The 14383-nt window shown below is 53.2% G+C and overlaps 3 protein-coding genes across 3 annotated transcripts; 2 read left to right on the forward strand and 1 right to left on the reverse strand.

The window, feature by feature from the left end:
• Positions 1-60: 60 nt before the first annotated feature.
• stk-5 (serine/threonine protein kinase-5) lies at positions 61-5024 on the forward strand. Its single transcript, XM_957898.2, has 2 exons — positions 61-3676; positions 3739-5024. The coding sequence occupies exons 1-2, from the start codon at positions 2315-2317 to the stop codon at positions 3868-3870; spliced, it is 1494 nt and encodes a 497-aa protein (XP_962991.1). The 5' UTR covers positions 61-2314; the 3' UTR covers positions 3871-5024.
• A 590-nt stretch (positions 5025-5614) lies between these two features.
• NCU06180 (hypothetical protein) lies at positions 5615-7639 on the forward strand. Its single transcript, XM_957899.2, has one exon. The coding sequence runs from the start codon at positions 5709-5711 to the stop codon at positions 7455-7457; it is 1749 nt and encodes a 582-aa protein (XP_962992.2). The 5' UTR covers positions 5615-5708; the 3' UTR covers positions 7458-7639.
• A 118-nt stretch (positions 7640-7757) lies between these two features.
• On the reverse strand, positions 7758-13921 carry NCU06181 (hypothetical protein). The gene is made up of 3 exons (XM_957900.2): positions 11854-13921; positions 11325-11791; positions 7758-11265 (listed from the first exon to the last, which is right to left on the reverse strand). Exons 1-3 carry the CDS (start codon positions 13158-13160, stop codon positions 8633-8635), a joined length of 4407 nt encoding a protein of 1468 aa, XP_962993.2. The 5' UTR covers positions 13161-13921; the 3' UTR covers positions 7758-8632.
• Between the last annotated feature and the right edge of the window lie 462 nt (positions 13922-14383).

The following is a 14383-nucleotide window of genomic DNA, read 5'->3' on the forward strand; positions in this document are numbered from 1 at the left end:
TGGTAAAGCCAAGTAGAGACTTGTATATGTATTCCATCCTGATGTATCCATCCTCATGTTGGAGATCAGGTATATATCTCCCATCCCTGGCTCCCCTTCCGCCCTTGCCCTCTCTTGATCTCTTACACGGCTCTGCTTCTTTCTTTGTTTCGTTCTGTCACGCTACACCACCCATCTTCTACCGCGCCCGAGCTTCCATTCCTCAGCCTAGAAGCTCTCTTGTCAGTTTCCCTCACGGACTCTCGATTTCTCCTTAATCTTAGCCAGGAGCCGGTCTCAAGGGTGGATGACCTTGGAGACACAAATAGAACAAGACTCTTGGCCGCAAGCCTCACTTTGGCTCTCTCAGCCGCCTTTTTTTTTTCTCATGTCCCGGATTCTGCTGGTCATCATTCATCCTCTCGCCTACCTTCACTGTACGCCGCCCATCCATACGCGACCTTGAGTAACAAACGAACCCCAAGTCGATACCTGCCATCTGCCACACTTTTCCGCCTTAGCTGCAGCAGTGCGGTCTGAACATCTATTACTCAGCCTGGCAGGATGATCATCTGCATTGATCCAGCCGCCGAGTACACTTTGGACATATCAGGCCCTTGTGTTTAAAAGCGTCCAGTCCCTCTCTCGCTCAACCGCTATCATTTGCTATTGTTATCTCAGTCACTGCTTCCCATCTTGCCCCCCTCCCGTCACCATCAGCCGAGCACTTTTGCCTCAGGCTCTCTGCGGTCTGCAGTTTGCGGTCTGCCGTGGCAGCTGGGTGGCCAAGCAGGAGCGCCAGGGCATCTCCTGCCGTGCTCTCGCTTGGATTTTTTTTTCCATTGTTTGGTTGATTCTGGCGATCGATCCAATCCTGGAAATACCGACCCTTTACTCTCTCTCTTTCACCTTCCTTTTCATTGTCTCTGCCACTCAAGACGGCAGTCTCAGGAACAGGAACAAGGAACTGAATTTCCATCTATTCGACGTCGGAGCCGACACAACTCGCATGATCAAACCATCCACACCCATAGCCATACATCTTCACCATGATTGCCGTCCGCCAACTACAACAGTCCAGGTCTGCCACGCTTCTCGAGTTGTACTAACAACTACCTACCTATCCATTCCAACAAGGCGCCAATATCAACAGCCTTGCACTTCAGCGCGTCGTCGACCAGTGACTGGAACAGAGACGAGCGAAAGAGAAACACACACAGCTTGGCGACAAACGACGGAACGCATCCGAACCAGGCAGGTCTGAAAACCTTGAAAACCTATTTTACACTACCACGGCGAGCTACGTAACAGCGGAACGTGTTTGGGGTACCTTTCGCGGCGTGCCTTTGCCTCTGGCTCCACTCTGTCACGCAGCACCAGGGCCCGCACACCCACCCAGGCTACAGTCCACTTCACTTCCTGGCCGGGCTCCATCAGGTCCCGTCGGGTCCATTCACCTCACCCTCTATCTCCACCAATCAGTCATTCGCCGGACCAGTACGCAGTACTTAATGCTGCAGTACTGTAGCGAGCCCACTCGAGTTGGCACCGTACACCACCCACTGCACAACCAGAACCTACTCGAAGTGGAAGAGGGTAAAAAAAAAAAAAACCAAAAAAAACACTAAGGGCACACATTGCGCAACACCCACTCGTTGTTGCCCGCACTGCGACTGGCTCCTCCACAGTCCCATCATCCATCCACTGGCGCGCAGCCCGCACCGAGCGCACGGCACTCGCTCTCGATTTCTCCGCTCCGCTCAACCTGGATTCGGCCTCTTGATTTTTTTTTTCTCACTTTTCGGCCTCGCCAGGTGTGCCAGCCCTATCGCGGCTTTTATAAAGGAGATTGAGTCCTTCTCGCAATCCAGACAGAGGTTCATCGCCTCGACAATACCCTGCCGTTTTGAAGGCCTAAAGGGTCCAAGTCCGGGCTTCTGCCCACTCATTCAAGGCGCGCAAGCCGCCACCCTCGCTGTTCCCTGCATAAGCGCAGTGGACGACCCTCCCCCCAGACGACGAAACCCCAACAAGCCTACCTACCTACTCGTTAACCTGACCCAAGACTTTCGACCCTACCTCATCCCGCGCTCGCCCGTGTCGCTTGGTGCACCGCTTGCCCAGCGACTGACGACTGCCACCATCGACCTCGCTTGACCGCCGTACAGCGCTATATTCCTTCGGCTACAGTTCCGGCAGTCGGAGCAACAGCTACAAGCAGCGACCAGCCGCCGCCCCGCGCAAAAACAGACAACCACAAGAGCACTGGCCCTCCCCCCCCCCAATCACACCCACCGAGCGACCCGGAACCCGTCCCCCTCGGAAATCTGCAACCATGGCGAGCAGCACCTCAGACGCCAAGTCTGCGTCTTCGCAGCGCACTTCACCTTCACAGACGTCGTCCATCAAGTCCTTCGACCTTTCCTCGAGATCCCCGCATCTTGCTGCCCAGAACGGCCACCCCGTCCCGACCAGCTCTGCCGAGCAATTGCCCAAGCCTTCGGAAAAGGCTTCGGTCAAGGACCGCTTGACTCGCATGTTCTCGACAAAAGACCCCGGTCGCGTTGCTGCTGCAGCAGATGCAGCTACCTCGAGAAACACCACCCCGGGTAACCGCAGCACAGCTCCATCCCCGCCGCCGTCGGCGGGCTCGAAGCCGGTCCCTCAGCGCAAGATGTCCATCACCGATGCCAAGGCCAAGACGAACGGCAATGCGCCGCCTTCACGCTTCGTCCTTATCCCCGAGGCCCAAGGCGGTCACGAGCACCACCTGAAGTCCAGTCGCCGCCAGGAGAAGCTAACCGATATGATCAAGGGCTTTCTCGGCAGGAAGATTGAACAGCCAGCCCCCGAAAACGACCTGTCTTTGGTTTCCAGCTGGGTCGACACTCTCAAGCAAGAAAAGGATGGTCTTGCCACGGCAGAGAAGAAGGGCGTAAGCACTGCGCCTACCACTCTCGTCGAAAAGTACGGCAAATGCCAGGAGATCATTGGCCGTGGAGCCTTTGGTATCGTGAGGATCTCGCACAAGAAACTGGAGAATGGTCTCGGAGAGAAGCTTTTTGCCGTCAAGGAATTCCGCCGCAGGCCCGAGGAAACGGAAAAGAAGTATAGCAAACGCTTGACTGCCGAGTTCTGCATCTCCTCTTCCCTCAGACATCCCAACGTGATTCACACCCTTGACCTTATTAAGGACGCCAAGGGGGATTTTTGCGAGGTGATGGAATTCTGTGCTGGAGGCGATCTTTACACGCTTGTCCTTGCCGCCGGAAAACTCGAGGTTCAGGAGGCGGACTGCTTCTTCAAGCAAATGATGCGTGGTGTCGAGTACATGCACGAGATGGGTGTTGCTCACCGTGACCTGAAGCCCGAGAACCTCCTCCTCACCACCCACGGTGCCCTCAAGATCACCGACTTTGGCAATGGCGAATGCTTTCGTATGGCTTGGGAGAACGACGCGCATATGGTTTCCGGTCTGTGTGGCTCTGCCCCGTACATTGCACCCGAGGAATATATCGACAAAGAGTTCGATGCTCGCGCTGTCGATGTGTGGGCTTGCGGCGTCATTTACATGGCCATGAGGACTGGTCGCCATTTGTGGAGGGTGGCTAAGAAGGACGACGACGAGTTCTACGCTAGGTACCTAGAAGGTCGTCGGGACGAGGAGGGCTACCAACCGATAGAGTCGTTACACAGGGTAAGTTGGATTACGTTTTCTCGGGTTCATCACCGACGCAGAACTGACCGTCATCAATCCAGGCACGTTGCAGGAACGTCATCTACTCGATATTGGACCCGAATCCATCTCGTAGAATTACGGCGTCACAAGTTCTCAAGTCCGAATGGGGTCGTGAGATAAAACTTTGCAAGGCCGGAGAGGAGGGCCTTTAACAACACTCCGTCAGGCGGGCCCGTAGTTGATGTTCTAGACCCACCTCGGGAACTCGCAAGGGCATCACGTCACCGTCTGGCGGGATTGCGCGCATGATTTCGTATGGAGATTTAGGGCTATTCATTTCTCATAGGAATGAGAAAAGAAACGTTTACCCTTAAATTTTCGAGCGAACGATGCTAGGATCGTCATCTTGACCTAGCACAGCGACGACAGTCACCTACTTACATACTACAACAACCCCCCCCCCCCCCCCCCCCAAAAAAAAGCCTCTCGTTTGTTTGTACTGATGGTAAGAGAGGCAAGAGATGGGGGGAAGGATAAGAAGAATAGGAAGGATAGGAGCAGCTGAAAGATGGGAATGATTTGGATGGATGAATGGATGGATGGACGGATGGGATGGGATGGGTGGGCGGCAGAGATCTCAGGTAATGACATCATGCCTCGTTTCGCGTTTGGCCAGCATAGGAGTTTGGAGCACTCATGCATGCATTTTCAGTTCGGGCCAAGGGCTCGCCGTAACTGATTTAACTGCCCTTTTCGACCCTCGTTTTTGTTTTTACTTACCGCATTGTGTGTGCGTCTTTTCTTCGGACCAGACCACCGCAAGTTTTCATGGGCGGATGGAGGGGCCTCTTTCGCTTTCTCAAGTATAGCATTGTACTGGAACCGGGACTTTGACTGGTGGCCTCCTCTTTTTTTTACATCACATACCATTTCTTCCGTTGCACACAAATCATCTGTGCTGCTTTTGTCCTGCTTGCGTGCTAGCGCGTAATACTTGTCAGTCGGTCCATTTCCCACTGACCCATAGACGCGAAAGAAAGAGTCAGGGGTAGACACGATGGGAGACATGGATTTTCAAAGTCATCTAGATGTTCTGTGTTTTTGGCGATTATAGATTCCAAGAGATCACACCGTGAGGGGATCGATGGCAAAGGTACAGGAAGTGGCAGATCAATCAAAGACAAGAACGAGTCAATAATTAGGGATTGGGAGTCGGGCTGGACAGGTTCAAGGCCCAAGTCTCGGAGAGAAGAAGACAAAAAAAACCACATGGACATGACGAAGGCTAGAGAAAAATACATGGCATTTAGGGCAAGTGAACCAAAAACATCATCAATAACATCACTGGTTACAGTCCAAGAAGGACAAACAACAACTTTTGTCGAATCCTCGCAGCGGGAGTGAATGCCAAGGAAAACAAGACGTTTTGCTTCTTTCTTTGGATCCTCCCGCTGACTCCCGTCCATATGCGGAAACAGGGTCAGGGGTAAACATTGTGCGGTCTGGTTTCACTTATTCAACGGTTACCAAATCATAATCATGGCCGAGATGTTACCAAGAAACACCAAGACCACGTATTCTGGGAAGTGGGAAACCTTCAAAGGGCCAAGCTTTTTAGAAAGTCCCATGGCATCCGGACGGAGCTGGAATCCATTCTCGGGGAAGGGATCAGGGGCAAAACCACAAAGTGCACAAAGCTAGTGGTTGACCAGGGGATGGATAATATGGATATGGATATGGATTTGGATGGATGGGCCGGGCGAACAAGCGGGGCGGAACATGGCAGCGATGTCGACACTTGAATAGCCGACGGGACGGTTACAATACGGTATGTGTAAGTTACAGTGTATGTTACGGAGAATTACTGACTATGTACGAAATGAGTGGTGCTTGGCAAACGGGGTCTTGTTGATTTTGCGTTGCTTGGACAACGTTGGACTTCATACGAACGTTGTCACTTGCCTGACTGTTTGAGGTGAAGCAGAGCACAGTCGATGGCGGAGGGGATGACAGATTGAAGCACTGGGACTGTGACGACTTACATGACTTTATGACTTTCAGCCAGTATCATCTTGTCCTACCTGAACCACCTTTTTGCCAAAACTTCCACCAACTGCTGAACTGGATAACAGTCAGTCCCGATGCCACGATGAGGCTCTTCACCCCCGCCACGAAAACCACAACCATCAGAGCCATAACAACAAAGAGGTTCCTCACCCACCATGTCCTCTCGGCAACTCGCCTTTCCACAACTATAATAAGAATAACAACCCACCATGGCAGTCACATAAGACCATACTCCTCCGAAAAGGGCATTCCCCCATCACCTCTTTCCTCCCAATCCCAATCCCAACCTCAATCGACCTTCAACCCCGAAACCTATCTCCAAACCGCCACGACAACCCTCTCCCTCATCCCACCCAAACTCATCCCCGACACCCTCCACCCAACTCAATCCCATTTGCTCTCTCTCGCTTTATCTTCCCACCTGCCGAGCATTTGTCTTCCCCAGGGCTTTAACGCTCAGCCCCCCTCCCCCAACAAGTCCATATTCCCATGGCCTAACCAGGAAAACAACGAGCTACCGCCGGGGTATCACCTGATTTACTACCCCCTCCAAACCCCTCCCCACTTGCTCTTCCCCGACGGTACAGACGCCGACCATTGCCCTGGAAGTCCCTTTACGAGGAGGATGTGGGCGGGCGGGAGGATTGACTTTGGCAAAGGGGGTCCGGACGGGGAGCAACAACAACAACAACAACAATTCAAGATGGACGGGAGGAAGACAGTTTGTGTTGAGACGCTAGGGGCGCCTGTTTTGCAGGTTGTTGGGAACAGCGGGAAGAAGGAGCAGGATCAGAAAGTGTATGTGGATGTTTGGAGGCGGTATATCGCTTTCCCGCCGGAGACAAGATCGAAGGAAATCGAAAGGGTGGTAGCAGATGTCATCAAGGGCTCATCATCATCATCATCATCATCAACAACCCCCACCACCACCACCCACAAAGAGCGCAAAGAAGAAGGCGTAATTTCTGAACTCCGCCGCCTCGTCTTCCTTCGTGAGAAGCGCCCCGACGACGACGACGACGCCGAGCGCAGCGACCCTTTCCCAAACCCAAACCCAAACCATCATCCCCAACAGAAACTTAGTTCCGTACCAGCTCCAGGTCCAGCTCCAGCTCCAGCGAGGATCATCCGCGTCCCCCACCAACCCGATTTCTCGTTTAAAATGACGCCAGACGCCACTTTGCTCTTTCAGTTCTCCGCGCTAACATTCAACGCGCACGCTATCCACTTGGACCCGCTGTACGCGAGAGAGGTGGAGGGGTATCAAGAGCGGTTGGTGCATGGGCCGTTGACGTTGGTGATTATGTTGAGAGGGGTGGAGGGATTTTTGAACAGGGCTGCTGGGACAGGTGTTGATACGACGACAGACTCATCGGTTGGGACTGGGACTGGGACTGCTGCTGGAGTCTCCGAGGTGATTAAGGAGAGGTTGTTTATCCCGCCGCCGGGGGAAGAAGAAGAAGAAGAAGAAGAAACAGCGGATGGAAGAAAAAAGAGAAAGCGGTGGTGGGAGATTGCAAGTATAGAGTACAAAAATCTCCGCCCGCTGTTTGTAGGTGAGGAGATGAAGGTTTGCGTGAGGTTGTTGCCGAACAGAGAGAAGAAGAAGAGTAGCGACAAGGCGGGCTTAGGCTTGAGTCTGGGTGCACGCAGCGAGAGGGTTGATGTGTGGATTGAGGCGCCGGACGGGGGGTTGGCTGTAAAGGGAACTGTTGGAATCGAATGGAGGTAGTGAAGAGAGAGGTGAAGAGACGTTAAGGTACAAGACCTGTACTTTCTCGTCTCCCCGTCTATAGATTTACACCCTTGCCTGTCCATACATATTCGGATACTCCCTATAACCTTCAACTACCAGGTCTCTCAGATGAGCTGCTGATGAATTGGGCCCAGTAGCTGTGGTCACAAACTTGAAACCGATATGCAGCAGAACTATCGGCGACAGTCAACAGATGATATCAACAAGCCTTGTTCCAGTTCACCATCACAAACCACCCCATAGACAAGACGCCTCACCAACAACTTGAACCGTGGTCGAGCATGTTATCCAGTATCACATTTCCTGTATCCTTTATCCTAGTACTCCTATCCTATCCTATCCTGGAGATAACCTTCCTTCCGTCCCTTTCCAATCCATATGATACCTTTAACTCAACCACATACAATGCATGCCGTCCTAACCGACCCACCGACTATGCCTTGCCATACCCCATTAGCCGACCGACCGACCAGTCGACCTTTTCAATAATGCCTTTCTTTTCAATCAGTTCCCTTTCTTGCTTTCTTTCCATCCTTCTTTATCCTCCATATACGCTCCACATACGCACCCTAGCCACCAATTTCATCGTACGTCTTCTGTATATACAGCCTTCTTTTTCCCCACTTCCTTTTCCTTCCAAGGAGAACTGTTATCCAACCACGCTGAATCAAACCCCACTTGTTCCCTTCTACCATCCCTTCCACAGGGTGCTCATCCACCCGCTCGCTTGCTCAATTAGTCTGCCTGCTTAGCCTGTACAATATATATATATATATATATATATATATGTATATGTATGTATGTATGTATGTAAGTATGTATGTATGTATGGGGTATCAAAAACACACTGCAGTAGTAGTCGTAGTAGTGGTAGTAGTAGTAGTAAAAGATATAGTAGGAAAACTCGACGGAGCAATTTCCCTCGTGGGTCTCAGCGACGCTCACTCCCCTGCCAATGATGTGTATGTGAAAATGAAATGGTGGTGTGTTTTTTGGTATGTACAGTGACTGTCCGACTCCCACACCAGGAACAGTAATTTGGTGTTTCTTTATTGTAATCCGCTTATTATGCAACTTGAGAACCATCCAGTTCCGCAAAATTGCGCGGATTATCATGGGTAGATGTTGGTGGATGTGAAGATGTGAACAGATCAGGCAAAGCCAGTAGCTTTAAAATCCCTGAGCAGCTTGACAAGAGCGGAATCTTCTTCATTCACACCAATAATGCCTCCCCTCTTGTTGGCGGCCGTCGACTCCAGTACATCCGGTGCTGATGCGGATGCCAACGTAGAACTCGACACAGGCCTAGGCGGTGGTGGCGGAGCCATAGTAGGTGGCGCCGGCGGCATGAAAGAACTATTTCTACTAGAGACCGGAACCCTGGGAATCGCCGGCGGCGCAGTGGCGGGCGGACTAGGCGTGGCCGGCATCGTCATGGGGCTAATGTCCTCGCTGCGGCTGCTGCTGGCGCTGTGGTGGCTTAGGTATCCGCTGTTGCCGGCCATAGTCGGCGGAGACGGCGGCGTGAACGAGCTATTCCTGCTAGGGACTGGAACTCTCGGAATTGGCGGCGGCGCAGTGGCGGGCGGGCTAGGCGTGGCCGACATCGTCATGGGACTGATGTCCTCGCTACGGCTGCTGCTGGCGCTGTGGTGGCTTAGGTTTACGCTGCTTCCGTAGCCGGTGCCGTTGGCATAGATGCCGCTGTTACGGCTGATCTCGTTTGTGAGAATGGGGTTTGCGTCACCGCTGCCGTTAATGGCGGGCTCGGCGGTCAGCCCCAGTTCACGCTGGAACTCAAATACGGGTGTGTCAACTTCGGTCACGGGATCGAGAGTAGTTTCGCTGATGTCCGGGAAGAGCGAAAAGGATGGAATCGGGGGTGGCGGCAGGCTGGGCGGTGGGGGATAGGCTCCGATGTTATATTTGCCGGAAGCGATCATAGACGAGCGGACAGTTGCCCGACGTGCTTTGAGCATCGCTGCGGTGTCTGGTGCCAGTCCTCCTTGGCCTCCCGCTGCTTGTTCGGTAGGGGACATATCTCCTGCGTTTCTACCCGTGTTGTCGAGGGGACTCTCAACGTCCACGACCACAGGCGAACCGGGCCAGACCTCCTCCTGGCCGTCAGAAGCAAGACCATCAAAGTCGAGCGCTTGTCCGGAAGCTTCCTCGAGCGCATGGCGGTTCCGTCTGAGATAGCCGTCGAGCTCATCGAAGAGTCGTGTCAGCACGGTACGAAGCATGATCTCCTGCTCCTTCAGTGGATCCTTCAGGTTGCTGCTGCCGTTGGCCGCGGCATGTTGCGTCGCTTTGCTCAAGGACAAAGACTTGTGGCTCTCGTGCTTCTTCCCCTTTTTGCCCTTGGTGGGTACCGTACCAGTTCCCGTGGTGCTGGTCAATATCTGACCATAAGGACCTCTGTTCAAGCCCTGTAGGGTGTTCTTCCAGATGGCGTCCCTCTCCCTCCTCTCCACGGGGAACTCGATGATCTGGGTGTTCGTCCGCATGCTCTGTGCCAGGAATTGGAAACTGGTGCAGTTGAATTTGTTATCCTGGCAGTCAAACAGCATCAACTGTCTGTTTTCACTGATCACCTTGCCCAAAATTCCTGCGTCCTCATGTAGGTTCTGGTTCCGGATTCTGAGGTAGGTCAGAGTCTTGTTGCGCGTCAAACCGATAAGGGACCGACCGAATCCCTTGGCGAGCTGTCCATCGTCGAGTTTACCGCTGAAGCCGGAGATGTCCAGATAACGGATCGACCTGTTTTCGGCGAAGAAACGCTCGAATACCCGAATGGCTTCGCGACTGCAGGTACCTTGAGACGGGGTTGAGGGCGCAGTTCCGAGAAGGCTCAACGAGGTGATATATCTGGTGTCTGTGAGCGCTTTGATCAATGACAGGTAGTGACTTTCTTCCCGAAACTCAATCATCTCCATGCTCAAACCGGCCGGGGTCTGTGATTGACGAATGGCATCGCACAAAGCATCGATTCCCTCCTCGACAGGGTTGCCGTTGAGACAGAGATAAAGTCCGTGGTTCACGCCAATGGCGTTGAATAGTCTGGCGGCTTTAGTTCCAGTGATGGCGCATCGGTTCAGTACCAATTTGCGGAATCGCACAGGAACCTGGTTGTCAATTTTGGAACCTCTCAATGTCAGAAACTCTTCAATCTCGCGCAAAGTAGGGAGATTGAGCGCATAGTTCGAAACATCAAGTAGTTCCAGGCCCGGGAGATTCTCAAGTGCCTCGATGGGGAGCAATGGTCCAGCCATTTCTCCCCGAAGGCTACCAGCAAGGTTCAGCTCCCTCAGATCCGAAAGACTGTATAGCAGATCAGGAACGGTTTGACACGCCACGCGCCCGGGGTTGCCGGACAAATCCAGGAGCTGCACCATCCGAGGTCCATCCAGAAGGGGTGTGATGATCAAGTCTCGCAGACTCATGTCATCCAAGCCACAATAGGAAACATCCAGCGCCTGAATAGGGGCAGCTTTCAGTGCCACAGCCAGCTCAGCAAGATCGGGTTGCAGCAGCAGGTTACCGGCAAGAATCAGACGATTGCATCGTGTGATGCCGGCCTTGAGCAGCTCTAGAACGGGCGTGAGGAACTGAAGGCTGGGCGTATCTTGTCCGCTCGTTGAGACCTTGTTGGGATAAGACTTGGAAGCATTGGTGAAGTCGATCTGGCGAATGTTTTCCGAGCAAAAGGCAAGCGCATGGAATTCCTGGTGCAATACAGGGCTGATATTGAGGATCTCGATTTCCTCAGTCCCCAGTGCAACCACTATGGGAACAAAGTCAGTGATCAATAACGGTTAAGGATAATCAAGCCGGCAAACTTACAAGTCCGGCTCAGCCAGGCAACATTTCCCCGTCTCGCATGCTGATCGCTCACGCTCCACAGCACACCCAGGTCGACATCACGGAACGACAGCGAGTTGAAGTAGTCATTGTATCTCAAGGCGCGCAAGACAGCCAGCAGTTGAAGTGGTGAGTAGCTGTTTCCATCCTTGGCGGGCAGTAGGCGAAACTCGGGGGCGAACTTGGTCTTCCAGTTGATTTCCCAATCGACCGCGGGGCATCGGTATGCTGCTAGATAGGCATCCAGGGTTCTCTTGACGCTTCCAAAGTCCTCGCCAGCGGTAACGAGATGTGTCTCCTTGAGTCCAGTAACGTGGAAGATCTCACGGCTCTGCCAGATTTGCGGCCATGCGGGCTTCAGAAAGCGGTCGACAGCACAAAAGTCGCGAATGATGTGGCGGTAATAGCGACTCGCGAGTTCCAGCGTGACTGGTGGTTGGAATGGATCCCTAGATACACGTCAGTGAGATGAGGGCCTTTCAAAGCTAAGACAATGGTTAGGTGTTCTTACCGGAAGGTGATGTTGAATCTTTCTTGGTGGATGGTCCAGTCGGCCTTGAAGAGTTCCAGAGTTACTAGACCAAAAGTCTTGTGCTTGCAAACCAGGTCGCCGTTCTTGCCCCTCTGCAGCTCAATAAAATAACAGAGATGAGGTCCAATGACCAGGTAGAAAGCGGGGCTTTCCTGTGGCTTCTTGGGGTCATCCTCTTGCTTGAAGCCAGACTCCTTTCGGGTGATGCCTCGTGGTACTACGGGAAATATTTGCAGATTATGGTTGATAAACTTGGGCTCCTCGGTTTCTTGAATCGTCCTGATGAGCTCGGATACCTCGACCGAGCGACGCGCAAAATCCTCGTCCTCGATATGGGGCCCTCGGATCGTCTGAACAACATTGTATAGTTGCTCATCTCTGTCGGTAGGAAGGTCAAAGTAGAAGGTGGTATGAAGGAAGGAGACCCCGGATTGTGCCTTCCACCATACTTCTAGACCAAAGGACGGTTTGGTGCTCTCGGCCACAAATACGGATACAATCGAGGTAGTCGGGATGACGAGGACAGGTTCTGGCGGGGGGCCCAAGCTCGCTGGTCGTTGGCCATCGCTCTGAAGCTGAGGGAACAGGGAGAAGACATCGGCGCGGTTCTTAACCTTGACGAGATAATCTGCGGTGACGACAAGGTAAGGCGTCTTTGTCGTTAAGAGTTTGGTGTCGGTCTCGAGAGCCGAAAAGCCCTCGACATCCTGGGACTTCCATTCGATAGCGGCCGGAGTTGTTGTGCATGTGCTTAGAGTGTCGGCGACTGACATGCGACTATAGTCGTCCGAGAAGCCGGAGCTTCGGCGATTCATCACCTCGAAGGGGGCCGAGACAGGCCGTGACTTTGACAGTTTGCGCCGATGTGAGAAGCTCAAGGGTCGCGGGTTATGGTTGGCGCTGCTGTTGCTGCTGGTGCTGTTGCTATGATGGTTGTTATTGTTGTTGTTCTTGTTATTGTTGTTGTTATTGTTGTTGCCGGGGGCAGGGCCGGTGACGCTGTACTCGAATACGGACGAGTCCCGGCTGCTGTGAGACCTTTTTGTCCTGTGGCTGAGGTTGGAAAGGGAGAACAGCTTGTGGTCCCCCTCGACGGTGACGGAGGAAGAACTGGCCGGTGAACTCGGGATAGTGGCGACAGGGCTGGCCGCGGAACGGTTCGATCCAGACCCATCCGAGTCGGTCTTTAATGGTAACAGGAGGGATTTCCTCCTGCGCCTCGAATCCACTGGAAATATGGAGACCGGCATCGTGGTTCCCAGCGAACCCCGTCCGATCAGGCCCATCCACGATGACGGTATCGGTGCCTCCACCAGTCCAGTCCAGCCAGTAGTTCAGCGGCGGGAGAGTTGGGACTTGGGGGGGGGAGACTAGGGCTTGAAGGGGGGGTTGTAACGGCGGTAACGGAGGCAGCACGGGAAGCGGGCGACAGTAATGACAGCGATATGTAATAAGGGATATTGGGTATCCGTTTTGGCTTCGTGTTTTTGATATTGGGCCACAAAAGAAGGAGCTTTGGCGGCTCCAGCTGTTTGGCTCCTTGCTTGTGGTATCTTTGACCGCCAAAAGGGGGGGTGCGTGGGCGGGTTTGTTGTGTTGTTCCAGAATTGGCTTCCTTGCTCGTTTCTTTCTTTAGTTCTTGAAGCGAGACTGGGACAATCTCGCTAATGTGCAATGTGCTTTCAGCATCCAGGACACCACAAGACAGGCATAGGGACAGAACAGATCCAGGTCCAGGTTCCAGGTACCGGCCGCGGGACACCAATTGGTGTTTATGTATATGTACTAGTGATTGGATAGTGGATGGATGAATCAGAGGTCTTGGGCTCCAGGGCTCTGGAGGAACGCCGTCTCATATGAGCCAGGTGGCCGGCCGTGCAGTTCGTCACAGGCACTCGCAGGCCGTCCGATGCGCCGGGGGAGGACGTCAATTAAAGAAGGACTGGAGACTTGGGGGACGACAGGTGAGCGTCTGGCGGGGGTCCATTCGGGTATCGGACGATGCTCGTTAACGGGCCTTGGCGGCGTCGGTCAGGCCGGGCAGTGGAAAGAAAGAAAAAAAAAAAAAAAAAAAAAAAAAAAAGCAGCAAAAACCGGGATTGCGACTTGGAGAGCTGAGCTTGGAGCGGGGGGGCCGTTCTCGATCAATCGGATCCAATTCCCGGGATCATGGATATTGGAGATGTGGAAAGGTCGCGTTTTTTTTTTGCTAGACACCCGGAATTGCGGTTGCGGTTGCGATGAGATGCGATGCGATGCGATGCGATGCGAGAATTGACGACGAGGACCCGGATGGTCAGTATCGATGTAGTGTATGCGAAGATGGACGGGGTTTTGGCGGGTGTGATGATCTTGGAGGTAGTCGTCCAGGTAGTCGTCTACCTAGGATGGCAGTGCTGTGCAGCTACGTAGTAAGTATAGTCGCTCCCAGAGAAAGTTGTCCATCCGCGGCTGAGATTGGCCGAATGCTCCTTGTTGCGGTTCTGAACAAACAGAGCAGCTTGATGGA

This window comes from Neurospora crassa, linkage group III, assembly GCF_000182925.2.
Source record: "Neurospora crassa OR74A linkage group III, whole genome shotgun sequence".
Lineage (NCBI taxonomy): Eukaryota > Fungi > Ascomycota > Sordariomycetes > Sordariales > Sordariaceae > Neurospora > Neurospora crassa.